The sequence below is a fragment of the Lepisosteus platostomus genome, chromosome 22 (genome assembly GCF_059453375.1).
Source record: "Lepisosteus platostomus isolate fLepPlt1 chromosome 22, fLepPlt1.hap1, whole genome shotgun sequence".
NCBI classification, from domain to species: Eukaryota; Metazoa; Chordata; class Actinopteri; order Semionotiformes; family Lepisosteidae; genus Lepisosteus; species Lepisosteus platostomus.
The window spans coordinates 9548607-9575204 of record NC_142632.1 but is presented as its reverse complement, the minus strand read 5'-3'; the positions used below and the strand labels follow the sequence as shown (position 1 = coordinate 9575204).

At 50.0% G+C, this 26598-nt stretch overlaps 1 protein-coding gene across 1 annotated transcript; it reads left to right on the top strand.

Annotated features, from left to right (window-relative positions):
- Positions 1-291: 291 nt before the first annotated feature.
- Positions 292-26598, top strand: cpda (carboxypeptidase D, a). The gene is made up of 21 exons (XM_088616368.1): positions 292-1086; positions 1967-2214; positions 8135-8277; positions 9575-9744; positions 10613-10989; positions 11502-11693; positions 11993-12160; positions 13054-13163; positions 14498-14600; positions 15039-15181; positions 16186-16355; positions 16883-17188; positions 17568-17763; positions 18527-18662; positions 19362-19508; positions 19982-20077; positions 20651-20715; positions 21342-21473; positions 21828-22013; positions 22767-22869; positions 24126-26598. The coding sequence occupies exons 1-21, from the start codon at positions 407-409 to the stop codon at positions 24350-24352; spliced, it is 4098 nt and encodes a 1365-aa protein (XP_088472494.1). The 5' UTR covers positions 292-406; the 3' UTR covers positions 24353-26598.

Sequence of the window (26598 nt, the reverse complement as noted above, 5' to 3'; positions counted from 1 at the left end):
TTGTGATTTTTGCAAGCCGCCTGAGCAGGGCCTAATCGTGAGGGCACAGATATTTGTTAGCGGTTGACGCCGGCAATGTCCGTGTCGTGAAACGAGCCTTGTGTTTACAGGCCCGGATTGGCTCTAAATCCTGTCGGCACTTAAACGTTAACTGCAGCTGCACGATCCAGCCTGTGAGGGATCAGCGGTCGCAAATCTGAATTCCACCTTTAATGAGCAGACTCGGAGACCATTCGGACCGGTCCACCTTAACTCGGAGCCTTCTCCCCTCCCATGTCGAGGGAAAGAACCTCCCACGGAAAAGGTTGAAGGGAAGTTGCAAGTAGACGAGAAATCAGATCGAGGAACAGGCGGCGAGACAGTGAGAGTGAGAGAGAGAGCGCTGCAGGCGGGGCGGCCCGGAAACATGGCGAACCCACAGTGCCAACAGCTGCGCCCGCAAGCTGCAAGAGGTCTTCACACGTCTTTGCTTGCGAGTCTTCTCCTCGTCCTGGTCCTCTCCGCCGGCCTGCCAGCCTGGGGCGAAGCGAGGGCGCTGGCAAGCCGGGAGGCGGAGGACCGGGCCGGGGTCGGGATCGAGGAGACCTACGGTAAATACTACAGCTACTCCGAGCTGACCGCCCTGCTCAGCTCGCTAGCCCAGAGGTACCCCCACATCGCCAACCTCTCCAGCGTGGGCCAGTCCGTGGAGCAGCGGGAGCTGTGGGTGATGCGGATCACGAAGGACCCCGCGGCGGAGCTGCCGGGGAAGCCGAAATTTAAATACGTGGGGAATATGCACGGGGACGAGACGGTGTCCAGGCAGGTCCTGGTCTATCTGATCGAGCACCTGCTGGCCGGCTACGGGGCGGACCGCCGGCTGACCCGGCTGGTGGACGAGACGGACATCTACATCATGCCCAGCATGAACCCGGACGGCTTCGAGAAGTCCAGGGAGGGGGACTGCCAGGGCGAGGCCGGGGGCCGGGAGAACGCCAAGGGCAAGGATCTGAACAGGAGTTTCCCCGACCAGTTTGAAAAGATCCAGGTGCCGGCGGAAGACATCCCGGAGGTGGTGGCCGTCATGCGCTGGATTCAGCAAAACAAGTAAAGTTTCAGCCCGGATCCTGCTTGTTGTGTGGCAGCGATAATCCCCCCCACTCCGTTCTCCTTATTGTCTTCCCCCCCACGCGTGCTATATTCTTGTGATGAGCCGGGAAGATAGCGCGGTTACATTGTGACCATTTCACTTGGCTTTGCCTTGTCGCGGCAGTCGCGGTTGTGGAGCTGGGAGACGCCGTGGTTTCTTAGGGAAGTCGCGGCAGGGCGATGCCTATCTTGCCGGTGCCAGATGTGAAGCGGGCCGCCGGCTGGCTTTTTAGCGACGGTGCCTTTCTGATTCGTGCCCTCACCGGTCAAGGGGTCACCCGAGGGGGGGGCGGGTTCAAAGTTCAATTGTCGCGCCGGGGACGTTTGTGTGCGGTTCCCGACAAGCTGGGGCGCTGGAAACGACGCTATTTCGGACATATTTGCTTTTTTTTAAAAAAAAAAGCCTGCGCGCTGCTTCTCTTCAAACGAGCAGGGCTGTTTTGTGCAATTGCAAAATATTCTCCTCTTTGGGAGAACGTTGTGTAGGCAGGCGCAGATCTGTCTTAAATAAGTATGTCGCATCCAAAAACATTAGGTCGGTTTTGTTTTGAGAGTTTAACGTGGCCTAAAGGAGGTGAAACTGGCATTCATACTTATTTTTTTTTTTGGGGGGGTGGGTATTAAGAAGTTTAAAGGGGTGTACATTTGTGAAACAGACGCTCACAAACGGTCGTGCGGTGGGTATGATCTTAGAGTTTTATTTTCAAGCTGGTTTCGTATTTTCTATTTTTTGGGGGGCAAATGGGCGCACTGCGAGTTGCGAACCGAGGTGCTTTCCGGGGGTCGGACCCCCGGCTGTGTCCCCCGTCTCTTAAAGGACCAAATCCCCCCACCCCAGGTTCGTGCTCTCGGGCAACCTGCACGGGGGCACCGTGGTGGCCAGTTACCCCTTCGACGACTCCGCCTCCCACGAGCCCACAGGCCACTACAGCCGCTCCTCGGACGACGCGCTCTTCCGGTACCTGGCGCGGGTCTACGCCGAGCACAACCCGGTGATGAGGACGGGGGCGCCCCGCTGCGAGGACACCCCCTCCGAGACCTTCACGGACGGCATCACGAACGGAGCAGAGTGGTACGATGTGCCAGGTAGCGTCGCAGGCCTCTACCTCGTTCTTGGTTGTGCCTGGTTAGGTGATGGGGGGCTCTCCTCCTCTCTTTTCCAACAGTTACACCCCCAACCCCCCACCCCCCCATCCCCGCCCACACACTCTCTTGTTTTCTCCATCTTTTTTTTTTATTTTGAAACCCTGGACGAGCTGGTTGCCGTGGTGACGGCACCTCTGTAGATGTATGCTAACCACTGTGCTGATTTTGTCACAAGGAGTTGCTGTTAATGATTGAAGCTGTTGTCTTTTGTTGTGTGTGTGTGGTGGGGTGGGGGGGAGTCAGGTAATGATTATTTGATATTATACAACATGCTCCCCTTTTCTGGTTTTCCTTTAAAGTGTTTCTAGTCACAGCGCAGCTCAGCAGAATGTGGATGTCTGATTCTCTGGGCAGCAGGCTGCATAAGGCTTTTCTTTCAATCTTCTTGGAAGATAAAATCAATAAATCCCACATAACACCAGTGCTCTGCCAAAACAGGAAATCAGAGGGTTTTGATTTCCTGTTTTGAAAAAGTCTGCCATTTTTCTTAAAAACTGGATAGTCACACATGTAGTTTAGGTGGTGCATCTGACTGGGATGACACATTGGTTTCTATGAGCGTCTGTGCTGAAGTCAAGAAATCTCTGGAGTTTGGGTGACTGCCATACGTTTTAAAATGATCATGCGGTGTGATATTTACTGAGCTGGACTTGGGTACACTTTTGTCACGAGAAATCCTGTAGCTGGTGAAAGCTGCTCTTGTTCCTGTAGGTGAATGTTACCAATTCAGTCCACCACTGTGTAGATGTTTATCTCATTGCGTTCGAAACGCGTACCCCATCTGTAGCCAGAGGAGCTGTGAGAGCAGGCAAACTGTCCTGAGGGCTGCAAGTCTCCAGCAGGATGGCCTGGAGTGGGACAGCAGCCCTACTGCCTTGTAGCTGGAGTTTTTTAGATCTCAAAAGCACTGGGATGGGAGATCTCTGGAAAACCAGGTTGCTGCTCTAAGTGGTGTTAGTGGACCAGTAGGGCGTGTTCTTCTTTCTGGATGAGAATATCCAAGCCCACGTAGCCTGTATGGTAATCAGGGAAGCTGCAATAGGAGACGTTAAGGCGAGGTTTGGAAAAGCAGGTGTCTTGGCCCCAGTGCCTCTGGGTGTGTGCAGCCCCCTAAAGTGGTTTCTCACCCCTCCTCCCCCTGATCTGTTGTGTGTTGGGACTCCTGGTGCAGAAGAGACGCAGAGTATCGAGTCCCAGTTGGAGCTGCACTTCAGTGATGGATGAAGCAGGACCTCTCCTATAAATAACTTGATTTGGGACGAACAGCACTCTATAAATGCAATTACTCATTATTAGTCCTGCAGCCACGTGATGCACATGGTGTGCATGCTAATGTGTGTAACTGTAGGGCGGGTTGGGTACTCTTCATGTCTTGGTTCCTGCACTTGTTTACCTTTCAGCTAGAGATTTTTCGGGTTGGGTTTCAGTCTGGCTGGAGGCAGCGACGTTAGCCCAGCTTAGTGCACACACTCCCATGTTATTACTCAGCCCCCAGTCCCCCGCTGCCTCTCGGACAGAGCAGGAACCTGATCGCGGTTGCTATTGTACGCGGAAGCCTGCAGCTTTGTCGCTAAGCAGCAGAGCAGCGTCTTGCGCACAGGTTCAATTGCACAAAAGATCCCCTTCCTCCCAGGACCTGGTAATCATTCATCCTCTCCTGGCTGCCGCCTTGTGAAGCCTGTTCTGTGTTTGCATGGTTGCCACTCGCTGTATTAGTGAGGTTTTTTTGACCGTGCATGTCAAGCTTTGTTCTTGGCCTTCCGAGTGAAAGGTAAAGTGTGTAAAGGCTGAATTCCCTTTACCGCAGTGATTGTGCTTGAACTGGTTTTGTGTACTTTCTCTGAAAGGCGCGTGATGCTCCAGCCCCTAAAGAGTTAATGGCAGGTGTGAGGGATTGCTACACCTGTGTGGTCTCCTCCTGACCCGGACATCCGCCTTTATGGCTGGCTTATTTTGTTTTTACTGCTTTCCAGTCTTGCTTGACTCATTTTATTTGTATTTGATTGCTCTTCGTAAAATGTACTCGCTCCAGGCATGTTCCGGAGAGCGAAGAGGATGTGTTTAGGATTCTTACCTGAGGAGGGCGAAGTGTTTAACCTTCACGCGGGGTTTGTTTGGCAAAGGGGTCTGGATTAGCAAAGTAAAACCCTTTGGGTGAGGGAGTGTCAGGATTCAGTAGCTCGTCAGGTGGTGGGTGTGAAGAAGGAGGAAGAAATTGGTGAACAAAAGTTCTCCACATCTGCAGTGCGGGGCTTTTGGAAGCCGATGTGTTTTGGGTGGTGACCACCCGTCTTTAGGATAGAGAGCATTTTCCTTGAAGTTGATTTATTCATATTTAATCAGAGATTTGAGTCCGGTATTACATCTAATATAATCTAGTAAAGTGAGCTTTCCAAAGGCTTTTTTGGGGCTGGAAGGAGGTGCCACATTGGAATTGAGGATAAAGCAATGATTCCCCCCCGCCATTTAAGTCCAATGCCTGGAAAATCAGGTCATGGGGAATAATAATTATCTGGTAATGACGTTTTGTCTACAGAGCAGAACTCCCCCATATTACTCCTAATAAAGTGCTTCCTCTGAAATGCTCTTTTTCCGTTTTAACCACCACCCCAGCTGCTTATCGGCCAAGGGAAGTTTGCAGTTTTACTTCTTCTGAAATGCTGAGGGCCCCTGCCATTCTGTCCGTGCCCTGAGCGTTCCTCTGTAAACATCCTGCCGAGAGATGGGAGGGCGTGTCGGGGCGGGCAGTGAGAAGGAGCCTGCCCCCTTTCCTGTCCTCCTCCAGTGCGGTTTCATGAGCCAGGCTGGTGTGCTCTGGTGACTCAGTCGAGGATCTGCAGCAATGTACAGTTATCCGAAGCCTTGCTATTATTTGGGATGTGCCTGCGGAATACCTGAGGAGTTAGGTAACCCCAGGTTCGGGCTGGGGGAGGGGCTCAGGAGGTACTGACCTGACCAGGTATGGCGTTTGGGAGCAGGCTGTGTTCGTGGAAGATTGGATCCAGCAGTTACCTGTATCGACGGAGACATGTGACCTGTCTCAAAGTTGCTGAAGCGGGATCTGCAAGCCTTTGGCTTTTACTTTACTGTGTTTTTTTTTATTTGCTTCCTCCACATGCTGTCAGGCCACACCTTAAGAATCACAGACTCCGCAGACATTTAGACAATTGAAACGTCCTTACAGTTATACCACATGACGGCATAATGTAACTAATAAAATTGAATTATTACTTAGTGCAAGGCGACGTGTGTGGAAGATGACTCATTGCCAGTGGTTACAGTGTGATTTTTTAAAAAAACGTTTGGCATCGTTCACAAGCAGTGTTTCAGTAAAGAGTTACCAGGTCACTGATGTGATGTGCGTGTTTGTCCTGGTGTCGTTCCCTGCAGAGCTTGTTATTAAAGAGCACAGAAATCATCTCCCGGATTAATCTTTTTTTTTTTTTTTTTTAATCGCAGTTGCCGTTTTCTATCTATTCAGAGGCATTGTTGCAGTTTTGTTTTCTCCCTTTGGGGATTAGGAAGTGGAGGCTGATGAACTGGGGCCAGTTTGGGCCCCGGTTGGGTAGGGAAATCTGTGGTACAGATCACCCTGCTCTTGTTTTTGGGACCCCATCCCCTCCCTGCAAGAGACACAGCTGGCAACATGTGGCCCCTGTGCCCGGATGGGCAGTGCCAGTCGGTGCTCCTTCCTGCCCGGATGGGCAGTGCCAGTCGGCGCTCCTTCCTGCCCGGATGGGCAGTGCCAGTCGGCGCTCCTTCCTGCCCAGACGCTTTCATTTTGGAGTCCCCGGTTATAATCCTTGTCTTTTCCTTCTGTTTGCCTTCTGAGCACATTGTGCCTCCTGTATTATGGATGTTAACAACAGACCTTTGTGCCCAGATTCTAAAATGCAATTAGTTTGTCTTCAGAGCTGATCACCCAGCCAAAGGGTCATGTTTTATTTCCCTCCCTTCCAAACGACAGCACGCGACCCTATTTTTGTTCTGGGATTTCATTGTAATCCCCTCCAACACGCAGAAACGGATTATTCGACAGTGTTGTTTTGTGTCCGCTTCTGTTGGTGTTTTGTACCAGAGTTGCACTTTCTGCATCCCTGCATTTTTTCCAATTGATTTTCAAGAAGTGGCAAATTAAATAATCTCAACCAGGGCCTTAACGTCCTGACTGTTTATTTTTACTTTCTGAGCTGTGATGACCTATAAATCTATGCAGGGATTAAAAATGAATTGAGGGTGACGCCAAATGGCAGGGAAAGCAGGGATTTTCAGAGTCTTTGAGCAGCTTTCAGTTGTCTATCTGACGATGTGTTTTGCAGCTCTGCAGAGCTCAGTGGAAAAGCATGCACTGCACTGAGGTCAGTAATGCATGCTGGTACCGCGGGATTTCCTTCTGCAGCATGTAGGCCCGCATGAATAACGAGAAGCAGGGAAACTCCGAACCAGGTCAGTTTGTCTTGAAGGAGCGTCGCTAGCTTCCTGTCTTTGTGTGGCAAGGCTCCAGACTCGCAGGCAAATCCGGAGAAAAGTTCAAGAACTGCTGGGAATGCCTTGGATGCACTGAGCACAATTCCCTGGGAGCAGTCGGCTGCACTGGAAGGATGCTGCTGCCAGTGGGGAAAAAATTGCTCCCCCCCCCCTCTCCAAAATGATGGCTAAACGAGCACCTTAAATAACCACCTGACAGATCATAAAAATATTTGCACTACCCTTTCTGTACTGTTAACCCCAACCACACACACTTTAAACCGCCACACGGCTACACACAGCTGAGCTCTTCCGGACTTGTGTATATAAATACTGCTGTGTCATGCTTAAGGAATGTCAACGTCTGTGCTCCTGATAATCTGTTCTTAAGAAATATCGTAGTCTGTATCTTACATAATGGAATAAAATGGTTTGCCTCTCGTCAAGAGAGGAAGAACATTTTCTCTTCTTTTTGGCTTTTTACTGGGAAGAGTAGGTTGCGATTTTTTGTAGTAACGGTTGGCTCGTTCACAATTTTTTTTTATATCTATGCATTTCGGCTCTTCGTGGAAACAGAGAATGACATTCATCTTGTTCTACGTAAAGCTAAACCACAGACATTTGGCTGAAGAGGCCCTCAGATTACAATTGAAAGGAAGCGGTCTCACTGATCCACATTCACAGACTCTTGAACGGTTACGTACAGGAACGGAAATAAAAATGGAACAACTCGGCTTTTATCTGAATAGCTATTTATTCGAGGTTCGGATCCCCAAAGCTTTTTAAGTTTGCATTCAACATAAAAATGGAAGAAGGGTGGAAATTCAGTTAGTAAATATGCAGCCCGATTCAAGGGCTCTCAGAGCCTGCTGTTTGGTATAGTCTGAGAATGTGTCCAGTTTCCAAATTAATTCACTTCATTTTCTATTCTGTTGCCTTTATCTTCCTAACAGGATGTGTGCTGTATGTGTGTTCCAGGTAGATGATTATATATCATTGTCAAGATTCTCCTAGATACTGTTCGAGAACTAAAGCATTGCCTAGGATTTCGGACTCGGCAGGAGGGACACCTTCACTTCCTGTGACCCTTCCCCTTAAGATTACTGCATTTTCTTTACCTTATTAAATCTGGACAAAGTCCTGGTATTGCATGAGCCCTGTTCTATTGAGCAAACCTGTCACTGAAAATTGTCCATTTTATGGGGGGCTGGGGGAGAGTCATATTTCAGTGTGAAGGCTCTTCAACTTCTAAGCTTTGTGCTGAATTGTGATAGTGCTGTACCTCTGCATGCTGTGAAGCCTTCACGCTGAGCTTGTACAGCGAAGGTGTGATGCAGAGAGCTCACTGTGGACAAACCCAATGTGTGGGTGAGCTGACCTCCCGTCTCTTCAGGTGGGATGCAGGATTACAACTACCTTCAGGGAAGCTGCCTGGAGATTACCCTGGAGCTGAGCTGCTGCAAATACCCCCCTGCCTCAAAGCTGCTCCAGGAGTGGGAGAACAACCGGGAGGCCCTGCTCTCGTACATGGAGGAGGTAGGGAGCCCAGCTCGTCCTGGTGCCTGGTCACGCCAGGGTCCTGCACCGTTTCAATGCTTTTACAGAGCTTTCAAATCTTCAGTGAGCGCAGGAAATCCACCTGCTAGAAATATAAAAACACCCGGTGGAGTTGTTTCAGAGGCTGACTGGAAGGAAATCCCAGAGATGCTCGGGGCTGTGTGGAACAATTTTGCGAGCCTGCAGAATAGAGTAGAGGAGTTTGTTGCCATACGCACGCGTCCACTGCAGTTCTTATTCGTGCTGAGATCTCATGGCGTACACAGTACGGCAGAGAACGTTTATTATATGTAATGAACGTTATTATAAATAAGTTCAGGTGGGGAGCTGTGTCAGCATGCGTCGGCCGCAAAGGAACAAGCGATAGGTCTCTTCCATGCATAGAAGAGAAAACGCAATGTTTCGGAGCCTTCTTCGGGCGTTTTCTTTCTTCTCTTTTCGGCAGGGAATAAATAATAACAGGAACAATAAATATGTTGTGGAGCAATAAATGTGTAGAAGTGAGGAAAAAAAACCAGGGTAGACAATGCAAAAAGTGCCAGGTGCAGATGTGTGTCGAGTCTGAGACGTTGCAGTGAGCTGTTGAGGATGCTCACTGCGGTAGCGTAGAGGGTGATCTTAACCCTAGGGGTCCGCGCTTTAGCAGTGCTGTACCGCTTGCCAGAGCGCAGGGGGGCGAACAGTTTGTGGCCGGGATGGTTGGGATCCTGAATGATGGATTGGGCGTTATTGTGATAGAGGATGGTATGAATCTCGCCGGTTGATGGTGAATCACATCCTATGATCCTCTGTGCCGTTGCCACAACCCTTTGTAGTGCATCTCTGTCATGCGTGGTAGTACTGCTGTACCACACAGTGATACCATTAGTGTTCTTAGAGTACAATTTCTGCCAGTGGATTTCTGCAGCAGCACTACCTGCCTGGAGAGTCTGGGTTAAATTTAGCCCGTTGCCATACTCCAGTGTGCTTCACTATTAATGATATTGGTTGGCGATCACCTGTAGCGGTATGTCTCTGTGAACGCTAGAGGCTAGAGGCTGTGTGTGGCTGGCCTACTCTTGTTTGATGAATAGCTGTTAATGTGTATGTATGCAAATCCATTTATGGTTTAAATGCAGTTTGTGAAATCCCTTTGCACACAGTCCCTTACTTTTGAATCCGCTTAAATGTGTCGAGTGTTCCTGTGACGCCGTTAAAGAGGGCAGACTATTGTCTGACTTGGTCTTCAGTTTTGTTCTCTCGCCTAAACAGCGACTTCCTCTTTGCCACTTCCAAGGTACACATTGGAGTGAAGGGATATGTCGTGGATTCTGGAACCGGCGCTCCGATCTCAGATGTGCTGATAGCTGTTGCCGGGATCAATCACAACATAACAACGGGCCGGTTTGGTGACTATTATCGGCTGCTGTTACCAGGAAGCTACAACATCACTGCCAGTGCTCCAGGGTAGGAGCTCATCATACGGGGGAATACACTTGTGTGTGTAAAAGTGGTCCCCTTAGGACTGTCTGCATCTTGTTGTTTACACAGTTAGCTTTGAGAGCAGACCAATTTTCATTCCAGTTGAGAGTCATTAACGCATCAGTTGCGATACTATTTTGTTCACATGTCCTGTAAGTGGTTTCAGTGTTTATTAACAGCATATTTTGTCATGCTTATTCATTAGTTACATCTGTTCCCAAAGGAAGTATAAGCCTCAGTTCTAGAGTTTTTTTTTTTTAAAGGTTGCAGCATCATGATGATCAGAGCAGTTTCGCTTTTAAACGTGACCCTATGATGAAATAGCCTAACGGCCTTCTGGTCCAAAAACCCCATCTTGTGCTTGGGGATTGTTTCTCACCTTTTACAATCCAAATTTGAGATTGATTCCAAGGATGTAGTAGAGTAGAGTTCATAGTAGCAGTAAATATTTTTTTTTTATGGATGTGAAAGTGAATTAGCTCTTTCTGCGCTTGCAACACTGCATCAGGTGGGCTTTCTTATTTCACTGTTTATGAAGTGAGTTTACGCGGTCAAACGTCCGTTATGAAATCCTTGTAGTGTGATGCAATATATGACGTCATGCGTAAGGGACCACAGGGAGCAGATCACCCTGGACAAGAGCAGTGCAGCTTGTTGACAACGGAAATGTCTCAGTACTAAGGTGTTCGATGTCCAGTGTTGTCCAGGTTAAGCTCCCTTTGGTCCAGTTTGTACTAGATTTCACTGCTCCACGCTGCAGTTTTTTGCGGTGGGGTTGTATGGTAGACCAGCTAGCTGCCTGTGTTTCCCAGCGTGGAGCTCGGGGGTGATGGTGTCGGGGTGTCCTGTGCAGGTTCCTGCCGGGGACCGTGAGCAGCGTGCAGGTGGTGGAGGGGAAGGTGACCGAGCTCAACATCACCCTGGCGCGCTCGAGGCCACACGGCGGTGTGGTTCCGACCACGGCCGGAGCTGCTGCGGCCACCTCCTCTTCCTCCTCCTCCTCCTCCGGGCCGAGGAACGGGAGCGCCCCGACTCCGCCGCCAGGGCACCTCCTGCCCCTGCAGCCCAGGGACTTCCGGCATCACCACTACGCGGACATGGAGCTCTTCCTGCGGCGCTACAGCACCGATTTCCCCGGCATCACGAACCTCTACTCCATCGGCAAGTCCGCGGAGAACCGCGAGCTCTACGTCATGGAGATCACCGACAGCCCCGGCGTCCACGAGCCCGGTACGGACTGGCGCGCCGGCTGCCCCTGCCCCTGCGCCGCTCCTCCTGCCTCCAGCTCGGTTTCTGCAGCCCGTCTCCCCAGATTCTCCAGCTCTTGCTCTCCGCTTGTTGGGCAGCATTGGAGAAAATAAGTCCTTGGCTATATAGATCCCCGGATCAAAGCCGACTGTTGCGGGGGGGGGGGGGAACCGACTGGAGGTTGTTTCATCTTTTCCGCTGCAAGACCTCAGACGCATCTGAGCAGTCATGGAAAAGCCCCGATTTATAAGTGAAGGTGGTTCAGGTTAGGAAATGAACATGATCGTTATGCCCTACCCCCCTGTCACTGGTGCCTTTTAAATATTTCATGTCATTATTTCGAGTAAATCTGAAGAGCAGGGCCTGCTAACTGAGCTGGGGAGCAGTGTGCGATCAAGAGGCAGGCGTGTTCCTCCGCTGTTTGCCGTCTTGGTGTGGCTGATTTGATTTTATTCCCCCCCCCCCCCTTGCCGGTCTCTCCCCCACCACGGCAGGCGAGCCGGAGTTCAAGTACATCGGGAACATGCACGGGAACGAGGTGGTGGGCCGGGAGCTGCTCCTCAACCTCATCGAGTACCTCTGCCACAACTACGGCACCGACCCCGAGGTCACGCGGCTCGTCAACTCCACGCGCATCCACATCATGCCCTCCATGAACCCGGATGGCTACGAGGTGGCGCAGGAAGGTAACCCGCTGCCCGCGGGGGTGGGGGGCAGAGAGGATCGTGCAGAGAGGGTGCAGAGCGCAGTCGAGCTGCGGTTTGAAATAGGCCGTTTCTGGAGAAGACACGCAAGGTGTCTCCCCAGTGACGCTCTGAATCTGAGCCGTTTCTCAGGACGTTTTGTCGTCTGAGTACAGCTCCGATATTGCCCCGAAGCGGTCGGTGCATATGCACTAGAGCCGTGCAGGATCGCGCACAGGCGTCCTTGGTTTTCTCCCCTGTCTTTGAAGGCAAGATCTAACTGCGGCTCCCTTGCTCTGCAGGCGATGTGAAGGGCTATAAGGGCCGCAACAACAGCAACAACTTCGACCTGAACCGCAATTTCCCTGACCAGTTCGTGGACATCCCTGACCCCCGGCAGCCCGAGACCATCGTGGTCATGAACTGGCTGAAGAAATACCCCTTCGTGCTCTCCGCCAACCTTCATGGAGGTGGGCTCTTGCACGGCCTTGCTGGCCAAATGGTTTGAGTTGCACCCGAGCTCAGCGTGTGAAAGAGGTGCTCAGAGTTGACTTGAAGCACACCTTGAAAGCGTGCCTTTGAGACTCATGCAAGTAGGAAGGACAGCTTTCTAAAGGGAGTGTAAATATTTCTGTGCAAAGGGTAGAAAGGTGTTAACAATTAACTTGAATTAAAAAAGCCTCCATTCATTCCGTCTCTAGGCTTTCTTGATTTCTAAAGTTGGCTAGGTATTTGCTAGTTAAGAAATATCTGTTGTTTCTGGATCCTGCCTGTGTTGCTGTACTTGTTAAGTAATAACACCGAATAGAGTCACAAGTAATGTTCGTTGTCCTTGATATAAATAAAAACTAGCATGCACACGTTACGGGCAGCGAGGTTTATATTTAAGAAATCCCAGTTTGCAGTCAGCAATAGATAAGAAGCATGAAAGCAATGCAATATGTGGACAACACAGTTTTTGTGGCAATTGAAGAATTTCTGTCGGGAGAAGTGCTGCAATTTGAATTTTGCCTGCTTGAACAGGTGTCTAAATATGTACGTTTTATCCATGTGTGTGATGTCACCCCTATAGATAATTGTTCCATTTAACTCTCCGTGTAAAATGTTCTAAGATTGTGTTTTAAACTTATTTATTACGTATTAAACGGCTCTGCATGCATCTGTATGTAATTGCATGTGTAGTTGTGGCAGGCTTTGTAAGGAGAGAGATGACATGCTCCTGTCTGTCTGGCTGGTTTCCCATACCCAAGGGACAGCTCTGGGCTCTGCTCATCGTCCTGCTCGAGCTCCTCAAGAGAGTCAGCTACTAGTAGTGCCTTATTCCCCAAGAGTCGCACTCAGGGCTGTGTGTCCGTTTCCCCAGGCTCGCTGGTGGTGAACTACCCCTACGACGACGACGCCGAGGGAGTTGCCACCTACAGCAAGTCCCCCGACGATGAGGTCTTTAAAATGCTGTCCCTTGCTTATTCGAAGGTAAGCGTGCGTGAGAGAAAACCAACCTATTGAACGCAGTGAAACAACAGTCTTTGCATCTTTATTTGTGCAAAGCCGTGCATTTCCGCTCAGTAGATTTCATTCAACTTGAGAAGAGATACACGAATATTCATTTGTTTTGCTTCTGTAAGACATGAACCAGAGGACACAAACTGTGGATTTGCATTTTAAACAGACAGTGGGAGACAATTTATGGATAGAGTGGTGGGAGCATGGAACAAGCAGCCCAGCCATGTTGTTGAAGCCAATGCCTTGTCTTCTTTCGAGACACTGCCGGATGAGATCGGTTAGCTTCCAACTACCAAACAAGCTAGATGGGCGAAGTGGCTTCCTCTCGTTATTGACGTGTCTTATCTACTCATGCAACAAGCCGACAGTGCCGAGATAACAGTGGTTGCAAAGGAAAAGGCCACTGTCGTTGAGCACCAGCAAAACTAAGGAGCTGATTGTGGACTACAGGAAGCAGCGAGGAGCCGCCCACTCACCCATTCACATCAGCGGGTCCGCAGTGGAGAGAGTCAACAGTTTGAAATTCCTAGGCGTCAACATCACAGACGATCTGACCTGGACCCACCACACCAACCTCTCAGCCAAGACAGCACGACAGCGCCTATTCTTTCTCCGCAGACTAAAGAAGTCTGGCATGCCTTCACACATCCTAACACATCTTTACAGGTGCACCACTGAGAGCATCCTAAACGGCTGCCTGGTATGGTAACTGCTCAGCTCGAGAGTGCAAGGTGCTCCAGAGGGTGGTGAAACTGGCTCAAAACACTACCGGCCTCGCGCTACCGAACATCAAGGATATCTACTCTGTTAGATGCCTCAAGAAGGCCGGGTCTATCCTCAGGCACCCCAGTTACCCTTACCACAACTTGTTCTCTCTACTACCATCCGGAAAACGGTACCGAAGTATACAGACCAAGACCACCAAGTTTCGGAACAGCTTCTTCCCCCAGGCAGTAAGACTGCTCAACAGCAGACGCCTGCAGTTACCCAAACGGCCGCTGGCGAATAGGCAACCTCCTTGAGCTGACAGGGTGCACCGGCGCCCTCCTCTCACTTGCACTCTCAGGACACATACACTTACGAAGAGCACTAAATACCTCCTTGCAATTGTCATTTATTGTATCCTAATGTTAATCTAATCCCTCTAAATTCCTGTCCTTCTACTCTTCTATCCCTCTTAATGAGCTCGCGGACAAAGCATTTCATTGCTGACAACACCCCTGTATGCTGCACTGTTCGTGCACTGATAAATAAACCTTGATTGATTGATTGAAAGCAACTTGCTCTCTCCAATCCCTGTTCAGGAAAATCCCTCCATGTTCCAAGGCCACCCCTGCGAAGAGCTGTACCCACAGGAGTACTTCCAGGATGGCATTACCAATGGGGCTGACTGGTACAACGTCCCGGGTGAGCTCCTGGTGTACGGAGGCGAGGCGCTGGTCCAGCAGAAGTACCCCAACGGCTGCTGACATAATTAATGTCACTCTTTAATTGAGTCGATTGCTTTGGTTGCAGGCGCCTTAGGTTTATCTAGTACAGAAAATTTAAAGGCTGCTAATGAAGACTTAATTGAAAGCAGGAGCCTTTTGTGGCAAAAGGTGTGTTTTGTTAAATAGTCACCTCGTAGAAAGTGAGAATCATTGTGTTAATCGTGTCAAGGTGAAAGTGGCAATCGGGCGTTCTCGGTCTGCTGGGAAATGTTTTGTCAGGGTAACACCTAGATGCGCCATAGTTAACATTTTGGGTATTAGTCATCAAGAACAGTTTCAGTGCTGAAATGAGTCCGGTAGCATGCGTTGTTGTCCCCGAGTGCTCTGCCCGTGACGAGGCTGTGGCTGCTTGCAGGGGGGATGCAGGACTGGAACTACCTGAACACGAACTGCTTCGAGGTGACCATCGAGCTGGGCTGTGTGAAGTACCCGCTGGCCAAAGACCTGCCCACCTACTGGGAGCTGAACCGGCGCTCCCTGCTGGCATTCATCCAGCAGGTCAGTCCAGCGCCCGGCCACTCCCCTCCTGCAGACCGAAAGGACCGCCTGCTTGCAGGAGAGAGGAGAACCGGTCTGTCAAATGCATCCGGCCGTTTTCCCAACCGCTTTATCCCAGTCGGAGCCTATCGGCCCGGCAGGCGAGGGGTACAGGGCAGGGTCCACCCTGGACAGGATACCAGTCTCTCACAGGAAAGACACAGACATGCGCACACTCACACCTGGCCCGGTTTTCCCAGGAGCTAATTAACCTACCAGGATGTCTTTAGATTGTGGGAGGATACACCCTCCAGGCAGATAGCAGCACAGGTCTGGAGCTGTTAGGCTCAGCACTGCTGACCACTGCACCAGTGTGCTGCCCCTCATAAAAACATTCCACCCCCACCACACTTCAATTGTGTAATTAAGTCATCTTACTTGTATTCTTCTGCATAGTTCACTAATAAAGAAGGGACAGGATAGACATTCCCTGCTAGTGCAAAACAAACCATCTTTCTCCTGACTCCATGGCTGAGATGCACTTTTGAGTCTTCTTGATATAAGGGCCACTCAGCTTATAGAAATTTGTTTTGCATGATGTTTAGCTATTTGCTCCTACAGAGGATTCTAGAGTGCTTCATGTGAGGTTGGGGGGACTTAGTTCATCCCTCCCTGGACTGCTCACGTCTTGTTTGAGATCAGCTGAGAGAGAAGTAGCCTATACACCTATATATAGATGTACAACCCAGGGACAGATTTTGGAAACTGGAAACCTGGTCATGAAATAAAGAGTTGCAGATTCTGCATGGAACTGCCCTCGAAAAAGCCGAGGAAGTTCTTTAGTCAGTGTGAGTGTGGAATAAGCAGCCCAACTGCAAAAGATGATGGCCTGCTTCTTTCAAGTAATGGCTAGATGAGACTGTCAGGTTAGCTACTCGTTTCCAATTCGCCATCCCTGACTGCAATTTGTTCTTGCGTTCTTACCCACCTGCCTGTTTTTTTTCCCCCTTTGCCCGGGTGTCCAGGTGCACCGGGGTGTGAAAGGGTTCGTGACCGATGCTAAAGATGGGACGGGCATCTGGAACGCCACCATCAGCGTGGCCGAGATCGATCACCCCGTCACTACCGACAAGGCTGGGGACTACTGGCGCCTGCTGGTCCCGGGCACGTACAAGCTGAGCGCCTCGGCGCCCGGGTGAGGAATCCACCAGCCGTGGGAGAGGGTCCCGGGCAGAGGCCCCTCCCGCGCCTGAGAGAGAGCGGAGTCTCCCGAATCGAACCGGCATCCGTATGGGAACCCAGTAAAAACACTTCTGCTAAAAGAGACGTGTATATTTTTATCTACACAGTGTGTTTCAATTCAGAGTGAGTTTCTTTTGGGGAGGAGACAAGAACACAGTAGAATGGGATATTAATGGTCTTCTTGCTTCTGGTGCAAGAAATTCAAAGTGTTCTGACCTGGGATATCCTGTGTATCTCTGAAAAACCGCCAGCTGTTACCTCCTCTGATGTGCAAGCATCAATCTGCTGAAATTAGATGGTTTTCTTTTTTTTTTGTTAGTTCACATTATTACCATTATTAACCATTATGACCAATATTAATCATTTTGGCACAGGCAGCTGATGGAGGGGTCCTGCTCTAGCGGTCTCGCTAACTGCTCCGCCTCCTGACTGGTCGCGGTGCAGTGCACCCTGGGTAACCCCCCCCCCGTCTTCTCGCAGATACATCCCCGTCATTGGGTATGTCACAGTCCAGGAGGGCAAGGTGGAGCAGATGAATTTCCGGCTGACCCGGATAGAGTCCGGCAATAGTCCCTCCGCGAAGGGACCCCCGGCCACCCAGGACCCCCTGGAGGTGGAGTTCCAGAACTTCATCAAGGAGCTGTCGTCGGAGAGTGGCCTGGAGCACCTGGTCCGGAGCACCAACGCCTCCGAGAACAAATTCTACCGCTACCGGCCCTACAAGGAGCTGTCGGAGTACCTGCGGGGGCTGACCCTCAACTTCCCCCAGATCACCCGGCTCCGCAGGTGCGCCGGTCTCCCTCCTTCAACACCCGCACCCGTGTCGAGAGCAGCAGCCTCAGGGGCCTGATTTTTTCTGGATCATCCAGACGAAGAGATTTGCGCAGTATTTGAAACAAAGGGAGTTGATTACTAGGAGAGCAGTGCTCTTGGATTTTGGAGTGATCCAGGCGGATATTTGTTCGTTTAGTTCTCTGTTCCCTATTTCATAATGACACTCCGGCGTGCTGCTTTTCAATGCAGTTCTGATATTTCGGCACGTTCAGGCAAAGCTGGCTTCACCAGAATCCTCCTCCTGGAGCCCGGTAGTTTAAAATCGAGCTCCCCCTCCCTCCAGGGCCGCTCCTCCGGCTTCTCCCTGACCGCCAGGCGTTGTCTTCAACAGGCTGGGCCAGAGCTGGGAGATTCGGACCATCTGGGCCCTGGAGATCTCCAACAAGCCGGGAGAGGCGGAGCCGGCCGAGCCGAAGGTCCGCTTCATCGGGGGCAACCACGGGAACGCCCCTGTGGGCACCGAGCTGCTGCTGGAGTTCGCTGGCTTTCTGTGCATCAACTACGGCAAGAGCCCCGCGGTGACCAAGGTGAGGCGCTGTTCCTGGAACATCGCACAGCTGCAGCCCGTCTGTAGCCTTCCTACATGGAACAGAGGACGTGTAGGTCATGTGCTTGAAAGATCATCAAAATTATCTTCAAATACACTCCACTCAAAGCGCTTTAATGGTAATGGGGATCCCCTCCAGCACCACCAGTGTGCAGCCCCACCTGGATGATGTACCAGTCCTCTCCCCACACACCAGCTCTCAGTGGGGAGGAGAGCAGAGTGATGAAGCCAGGTCAGAGATGGGGATTATTAGGAGGCCATGATTGGTTAAGGCCAGGGGGAAATTTGGCCAGGATGCCGAGGTTACACCCCTACTCTTTATGAGAAATACCCTGGGGTTTTTTATTGACCACAGAGAGTCAGGACCTCGGTTTTACATCTCATCCGAAGGACGAAATCTTTTTTACAGTATAGTGTATGGGGTGAGCGCCCCCTGCTGGCCCCACTAACACCTCTCCCAGCAGCAGCCTTAGTTTTTCCCAGGAGGTCTCCCATCCAGGTACTGACCAGGCTCACACCTGCTGAGCTTCAGTGGGCTGCCAGCTATGAGCTGCAGGGTGATATGGCTGCTGGCCAAGATCCAAAGCCTCATGTGGTGCAGCTCTCTGAATTAATACCAGACCTTCCTGATTAGGTAGGTCCCTCTGGTTTCCTCTCTCTTTCACTGAACTGGCTGCCGCTCAGGCATTTATGCTCTGCCAGCCTGCCTGCTCTTTCTCAGGCGTTCCTCTCTCCCCCGCCAGCTGATCGACGAGACGAAGATCGTGATCTTGCCCTGCATCAACCCCGACGGCCGGGAGATGGCGCAGGAGAACCAGTGCTCGTCCACCGTGGGGCTGACCAACGCGCACGGCAAGGATCTGGACACTGACTTCCTGGGTGAGCCCGCCGGGCCCAGGCCTGGACCATACACTGGTTTGTGTTCGTCGTGGTCCCTGTGGGGCCCCAGTCCTGGTGCTGCAGGCCCGCACACCACCTGCCGAGCTCATGGGCTCAGCTGAAGCCTTGATGGAATTAATAAGATGCAATCACAAGGACATTATTTCATCTCAAGAGTCTGGGGCTTTGATTTGAGTTAGGAAATGCAGTAGTTAAAAGGCTACCTCCAATAGGTTTAAAATTTGACAACAGTCACACAGTTCAAATTAATCCTGTTTTTAAATCGCTTACTAATTCAGTGGTGTCACTGACAAGCTGGCTGGAACCCAACCCATCAGGTGTGTGTCTGTGTGTGTGTCTGTTTGTCTCCAGGATTGGGAACTCCTGCTGCATAGCCCTGTGTCCTTCTGAAGTTCATTTCATCTGATGAGCAGCAACCAAAGTATTCCTAGATAGAGAAGACCATTTTAACAATCATCCTTTTAAAATACAAATTTGAAAATGTACATCATACAAGAAAATTTCGTCTCTTTTTATCTGTTCCCTTAAATGTTTTACAATCATTTTGCTTGTAATGGAACTACTGTGTATACGTTTGAAAGAAAAATGCTTAACTTTTTTGAAGTGGGGAAAAACAGTTGATATGTGGATATAGTTTCTTAATTCGAGTCTCCCTCCCCCCCGCCCCCCACCACACAGGTAACGCCTCCCAGCAGTTTACAGACGCCCAGCCCGAGACGCGGGCGGTGATGGATGTCATCCTGGAGAAGGGCTACACCCTCTCGGTGGCCCTGGATGGGGGCTCGGTCCTGGCGACCTACCCCTACAACAAACCTGTGCAGCCAGGTAGGCTGAGCCGGGGAGGGGTGCCGCGCTCTTCTAGAAGGGCAGGAGCTGTGCTCGAGCAAGAGGCTTTGGCAAGGCAAGAGTGTCTCCTGTCAGCCCACAGAACTGTCTGCTCATCATCAGAAAGGAACCGTTTAGACCAGGTGCTGGTGGCTCTGAAATTAATATCCTGAAAACTTAAGACGTCTGTGAAAGTGGTTGAATTATGCCAGTTTATTTAATTGTAGGATAAATAAAAAGGCGGCTGTTTTTTTCAACTAGCAGCCAAAACCCTTTTTCTGTATGGTATCTCATCTTCATATGATTTTTCTTTTCTATAAGAAAAACTTGAATCTTTTTTCTGTTCCCCTAAAGTGATTTACTTCTCAGCTAAGCCTCCGAGTGTATAAACTCGTAAGTGTCACCTCCTGTTGTGGGGTTGGAAAGAAATGAGGCTACCCTGAAGGTAACTCTTGTCTGTGTCCCCCCCCCAGTTGAAAATGAAGATACTCTCAAGTACTTGGCTTCTGTCTATGCCAAAAACCATCCCACGATGCACCTGGGCCGCCCAGGATGTGACGGCAATCAAGGTATGAGTCATGTGGGCTGGCAGTGCCAGGTGGGGTGTTTATACTTGCCATGGTCTATCATAGGGATTGCTGAGAACAGAGGAGAGCCCCGCTGGCTAGAGACAGGCCACTTCCTGCCTGCAAACTCTCTACTGGCCTGCCGATAAGAGGGTGAAATGGAGACATTGTTTTCTTTAGTTAGTCTTTTTTTTTTTTTAGTTTAGGTACCATAATGCTTTATGTATTCTAGTACCTATTATACAGACTAAAATCTTTCTGCTGTTTTCCAAGTGGGACTTTGCAGTTTATTGGTGACACATTAATAGAAATGAAGGGAGATCAATGCTAATTAAGTGATGCAGATTCAGGCTGGCGTCTCTGCAAAGCGTCTCATTTTTTGGGTTTAAAGCACAGAGCTGGATTGAGGACTGGATGAAAGTTCCCTACTGGAATGAATAAAAAAAACATTCCAGAAGAATATCTTGGATATCTGCACACAGTTCTGGTTCTTTAAACACTGCAGCTAGCAGTTGTTCTCTGCCTAGCATCTGTCAGGAGGTCCCCGAGAATGAGTCCTCTTCCCTGTTTTCCCAGTGGACAACATCCCAGGGGGCGTCCTGCGGGGGGCGGTGTGGAACAGCCACATGGGTAGCATGAAGGTAGGTCCTGTTTCACCCCTCCCCCATCCTCGATATTCCAAACTTCAGACTAGAGCTTTTCTGTAAACAGACCTCATTTCCACTCCATTGCAGTAGCGAGCACCTGGCTTTTTTCATTAATAATTACTCGGATCAATATAGCAGTTGAGGAGCTGGTTACGCTAAAGTACAGCTGCGGAGGCCGGAAAGGCCACAGTGCAGAGCAGCCAGTCCAGTGTTTGCTGCGTTTATTTTTCTTGCTTACAAAATACAAGCTTTTTGTTGCAAAGATTGCTTGATCTCGTCCGTTTTCAGATTTCTTTTTCTTGTACAGCCCTGCTGCTCAAGTGCTATAGAAGTCTGGCTGCTTTGATCCTTGGATGTCGTCATCCACATTTTTAAGCTCTCGGTTTTGTCTGCTCTTTTGGCTCCGTGTTACCATCTGGGCATGAGTCAACAGGATCTTGCACTGAGAATTATAGTGCAGTTTTAGTTCCTGCTTGATGGTGAAAAGCTGGAAGTCTTGGTGTGCCGGAGATTTCCTGCTTGGGAGTGGCTGCCTGGGAACCACCCTCTTTTCACTCGTTTGTGAGTGTAAGTGTGGCGTGGGAGGGCTGTTGTGGTGATGCCAAGCTCTTTGCCCGCAGGATTTCAGCATGGAGTTCGGTCACTGCCCAGAGATCACAGTCTACACCAGCTGCTGTCTGTTCCCCGACGCCAAAGAGCTCTTCGGGCTCTGGGTTGAGAATAAGAAATCTCTCCTCAGCATGCTTGTGGAGGTCAGTTCCTTTTCTTATTTTTTAGGATTGGGGGGTGAATGTAAATCTGGGGTCGCTGTCTAGATTTGTGAAAAAAGGGGTACTGTTTGCTCAGGTATCCCTCTTGCTGTGAACTCGCATGACTGCCTTTCTCGCCAACGTCATGCTAAAAGTGATAAGTTGTTGCCGTGTTAGTGATGGAAATTCAATGAAATCCTCTGCTCGAAGAGTGTGAGTAAAGTTTCGAAAGTAGCAGCCTCAGTTTTATGGGAGTCCATGCTTTGCTGCTGACCAGGGCTCGCAGGTGTTTCCTACGGTGAGTGTTGAGCAGCTTGTGGAGCAGGTTTACTCTGTGGCTCCCCCTTGTGGCGGCAGGTTCACAAGGGCGTGCGCGGCGTGGTGAAGGACAAGACCGGCAAGCCCATCGTGGGGGCCATGATCGTGCTCAACGGCGGGGTGCGGGTCTTCACCGGCGAGGGGGGGTACTTCCACGCCCTGCTGGCCCCCGGTTCCCACAACCTGGAAGCCGTGGCCGAAGGCTACCAGCAGCAGCACCAGGAGGTGAGGGGCCGGAGTGTTAAATCCCCCTGTGGGGTTCTGTGCGTTCCGGGGAACAGGACAAGTCAGGACTACGTAGTTCTGGTTCGCTTTGAAAAGGCTTTTACCCCCTTTCTTGCTCCTTTCTGTAATTTTAATTTTTCACGCTAAATCGCTGAAGCTTGTCCTACTCATATTATTAATAATGATTCCTTGCACTTTTCTGGACACTCCACTCAAAGCGCTTTACAGGTAATGGGGATCCCCTCCACCACCAGCAGTGTAGCCCCACCTGGATGATGCACCAGTCCTCTCCCCACACACCAGCTCTCAGTGGGGAGGAGAGCAGAGTGATGAAGCCAGTTCAGAGATGAGGATTATTAGGAGGCCATGATTGGTAAAGGCCAGTGGGAAATTTTGCCAGGACACCGGAGTAACACCCCTACTCTTTTCGAGAAACACCCTGGGATTTTTAATGACCACAGAGAGTCAGGACCTCAGTTTTTCGTCTCATCTAAAGGACGGCACCTTTTTACAGTATCGTGTCCCTGTCACTATACTGGGGCATTAGCACCCACACAGACTGCAGGGTGAGCGCCCCCTACTGTCTCTCCAACCCCTCTTCCAGCAGCAACCTTAGTTTTTCCCAGGAGGTCTCTAGGTACTGGCCAGGCTCACACCTGCTGGGCTCCAGTAATATTGGCGCTCCTGCTTGAAGTGTACCTCCGTTTGCCGAGGCAGGCTCTTGGTGACATGAGTGGCTCTTGGGTTTGGCAGGTGTTTGTCTCCTCCTACGAAGCAGCCAGCTCCATCATCATCGAGTTCGACATGGACAACCGCATCTTCGGCCTGCCCAGGGAGTTCGTGGTCACCACTGCAGGTACGTGAGTGAGCTGGCAATGACCTGTAAAAATGGGACCCTATTGCATGTTTATGGTCATCAGTATTTTAGCGTAGGGCAGTTTGTATATGTTCTGTCTCGTTCAAGGCAGTGCAACTGCTTGTCTGTTTCAATTCTGTCACTTCAGATTCCACAGCTAGGGGCCGTGCTTTCCTCGTTATCTTTAATTTGCTCACACCCGAAACCCTGGCAACAGGGTTTTGCTGAACTCACATTTAAAACAAGATCATAGATAAAAATCACTAAGTAAGCAAATCAGGGAAGCACCTTCTGTAGCTATAATGGCCTTGCACATTGGAAAATAGGAGTGGGTGTCTATAGTTACTCAGTTATTTTTGCCAATAAATGAATTATGTGCTGTTGGTATTTTTTTTAACTTAAGAGGTTTAAAAAGCGTACAATAATCGCAACTGTGATATCATGCCATACTCGGAGAGTAATGAGTACATTTTGTTAAGCTGGTACCGAGGGAAGAGGTTGTGACTGCAGGCTGTATTGTTTTGGAAAATGTGTTAAATAATATCAGGGCTGCGCCCGGTGTTTCTGTTGGTTTATGGTGCGCAAGGCTCACTTGACCTACATTTCAATCTGGGCCACCACAGTAAAAATAAAAAGTGCCAGATCAAGTAACACCCAGCTAAAGCGAAATATAACCTTAACATTTCAAGATCGGTAGCATCGTCTTTCAGAATCGTCGGAAGACCCTGAGCTCTTTGTTCTTGGTCTACCTTTTGAGCATGTTAACACTTCCCCATGTCACACTTTCAGCTTCTGGATAAATGATTCCTTTTAGGAGGGAAATGTATTTAGATCAGCTGAAATAAGCAGACAAAAAAACGACTATTACGCTTGAGTATAGGGACGTTGTAGCCGACTTCCTCATGAAAGGCTCAGAGGGGTTCAGAAGGGGAGTGGAAGACCTTTCCCCGTACCCTGGTCACTCTTACAGACTGTAACAGAACTGTGGTTTCCAGGTCAGTGTGTAGCAGTGAATCACTGAGGTGGGGAAACCTGATCTGGAGAGGATATGGGACGGATCTCACTAGAGAGCTAGAAGGGATTTGAAGATGAATGATGTCTGTGTATCTGTATGTTTTGGGGTATTAATCGTATTGCTCTTGGAGGGCGGGATGGTATGTGGGCTTTGCTGAGTGTTGAGTAAAACGGGGGGCGGGTGTTTCCGGCTCCCTGGCTCCCCGGTGGCTCAGTTGTTTTGCCCCCCCGCTGGCCCACAGGAGCCTCGATGACGGCGCTCGTCGTCACCGCCTGCATCATCTGGTGCGTCTGCTCGGCCAAGTCCAACCGGCAGAAGGACGGCTTCCACCGGCTGCGGCAGCACCGCGACGCCTACGAGGACGAGATCCGGCTCACCTCCATGGGCTCCAAGAAGTCGCTGCTGAGCCACGAGTTCCAGGACGAGACCGAGAGCGACGAGGAGACCCTCTACGCCAACAAGCACTGACGCGGGCGCGCGTGCCCCCCGAACCCCCCCCGATCCCCCGGGGCCCGCCGCGAGAGACTGGCTGTCAATCGAGGGGTGCGGGGGGGGAGAGGGCCGGGCTGTGGCGTGCGTTTATCCAGGTGTGCGTCTTGGGTTGCTTGCGCGCACAGCCGCATTGAGTGTTGCGGAAGCCATTTCCACAAGTTGTGGTTCAGGGCAGCTGGACGTCCAGTGTGTTGAGGACTGCAGAGCCCCGGGCCTCAGATGCACAATGGCAGCTGGGAAATCCTCCTCTCTGCGCGCACACACACACTACCACAGTATCGGGCTCCTTGGTTTCACACGTCCTCTTGTTTCACCTGGTGCTTAATTGAGCATTAAGCTTTTTTTAAAAATACTGTATAGATTTGCCACCTCCCCCCCTCTCTCCCATGGGCAAGTGTCCATGATGCCTTTGGAAATCGGTGTGTTCGTTGGTGTACCCCAAGTTTGCCACTATGATGATCACAGATTGGGGGGGGTCAGGTGCTGTAGGCACGGCAGAGACCGTTGGAGGCCAGGGAGGGGGTGATCAGACAGGCCAGTACCCTGGTTTGTGGGTGTGCCCTCTGTTTGTGATGTACGTTTGATTTTGGTCTACAGCTAAAAGCATTTGCCTTACTGCATTTTTTTTTATTTTTAGCACCCGAACCAGGGAAGCTCTTGTCACCTGTTTTCCAAATGATCGCATCTGTCCGAAAGAGACCCAAACGCATAAACGAAGCTGAAAACGAGGGATTTTTATTGTGTGCTTTCATGTGCCTGTCTTACTCGCCTAGAAACTATAAAGAATATTCCTTCACCTTTCTGCCACGGACTTTCGTTTGGTGGGGGAAGAAAATACAAGCTTGGTATAGAAATGGCCTGGTGTGGCTTGGCGATGGGGGGGATCTTCATCAGAACTTGTGTATCCCCAGGAATTCAGGATGCTGCCGTACATATCTCGATTATCTTGTCGTGTTACTGTGAAGAGCTGCAGCTCTCTCCATTTTCCCCTTTATTTTTCAACAGTCTGAAAACGGGGTCAGTGAATCGGCCGCCTGAACCCTAAGGTTTCATGAATCCAGATCACGCTTGGGGTTCATGTGGCTCCTTCTTTGACATCTTTTGTTGAGTGAAATACCTTTTTAAACCCCTGTTGAATTTTTTTTAAAAAAAAGGTTTTTATTGTATACCCACATGCTTTGCACTCGCCATGTGTGGCAGGAGGAAATTGGCCTCTCTCATTCAGCAGCTTCTTCAGCTGCCTGAGAGAGACTGGAAACCTCTGACAGGCTCTCTTGCCAGTCGTTATTTGGCACCTTTCTCAGGAGTCTGGGCAATGCAGAGGGGGCAAGTCATGTATTTTTCCACTGAGCTCACTGCAAGCATCCAGGTGCCCAGCAGGGGGCAGCATAACATTGTTATAATTGTTTTCCCTTGTCACTTTATGGGCACCTGTAATCAAGTAGCAAATATACAGAGCTGTTTAAAGGACAAGAAAACAAATGAAAAAACCAGGTGCCATCTCCTGCTGCAGCCCAACTACAGAGATGATGTGCTGTGTAGGGACTGGGGTGTAGTGCTGTCAAACAAGTCTCTTTATCTGTATTTTCACATGTATAGCATCTACGTATCTGGTCATTTGGGAGCACAGTGCAACTTCAGAGCCCCTGATGCTAGGCCACACAAACTGGGATTTTGAGGTGGTTACTGGATTCAATAGCTCTTTTGACGTGTATGAAATTTTATTACAGTTTTCCTGTTCGCTGAATTTCCTAGCTTTTTAGATTTGTTTTTCGTTTGACTTATTTTACAATGGAATTTGTTTTAGGTCTGAGGGCAAGGTGAACGTGTTGGTGGCAGTAGTGGGATTTTGGGAACTTGAAATGCCAGCGCGCTCTGCAGATTGTAAAGAGGGCTGAGGTGCAGAGGAAAGCAAGTTGCACCTTTCATTATGCTTTGAAAGTATGTATCGAACTTATAAAGGCGTCTCTCTTTATTGTGCAGAGCAGATTAATTCTGAATGCAAGAATTTCACTGAGGTTACAGCATGAAATCAGTTGTACAAATTCCTGAACGGTTTTTACATGCAAGTCAAGGGTAGGCTCAGGTATTCAGATCTTGATTCAAGTTCCTGATGTACTCTGTTGTAAAGTTCTATCTGGTCTGTATGTCTGCGTTTCCTTTTTTTTGTATAGTCCTCACAATATGTTATTTTGTTTTATAAAAGCTGATTTGATTGTAAA

Coding starts and splice junctions, on each gene's coding strand:
- cpda (XM_088616368.1), top strand. CDS start 407: ATGGCGAACCCACAGTGCCAACAGCTGCGCCCGCAAGCTGCAAGAGGT. Junction 20,078..20,650: donor AGGATGTGACGGCAATCAAG/GTATGAGTCATG, acceptor CTGTTTTCCCAG/TGGACAACATCCCAGGGGGC. Junction 22,014..22,766: donor ACCAGCAGCAGCACCAGGAG/GTGAGGGGCCGG, acceptor TGGGTTTGGCAG/GTGTTTGTCTCCTCCTACGA.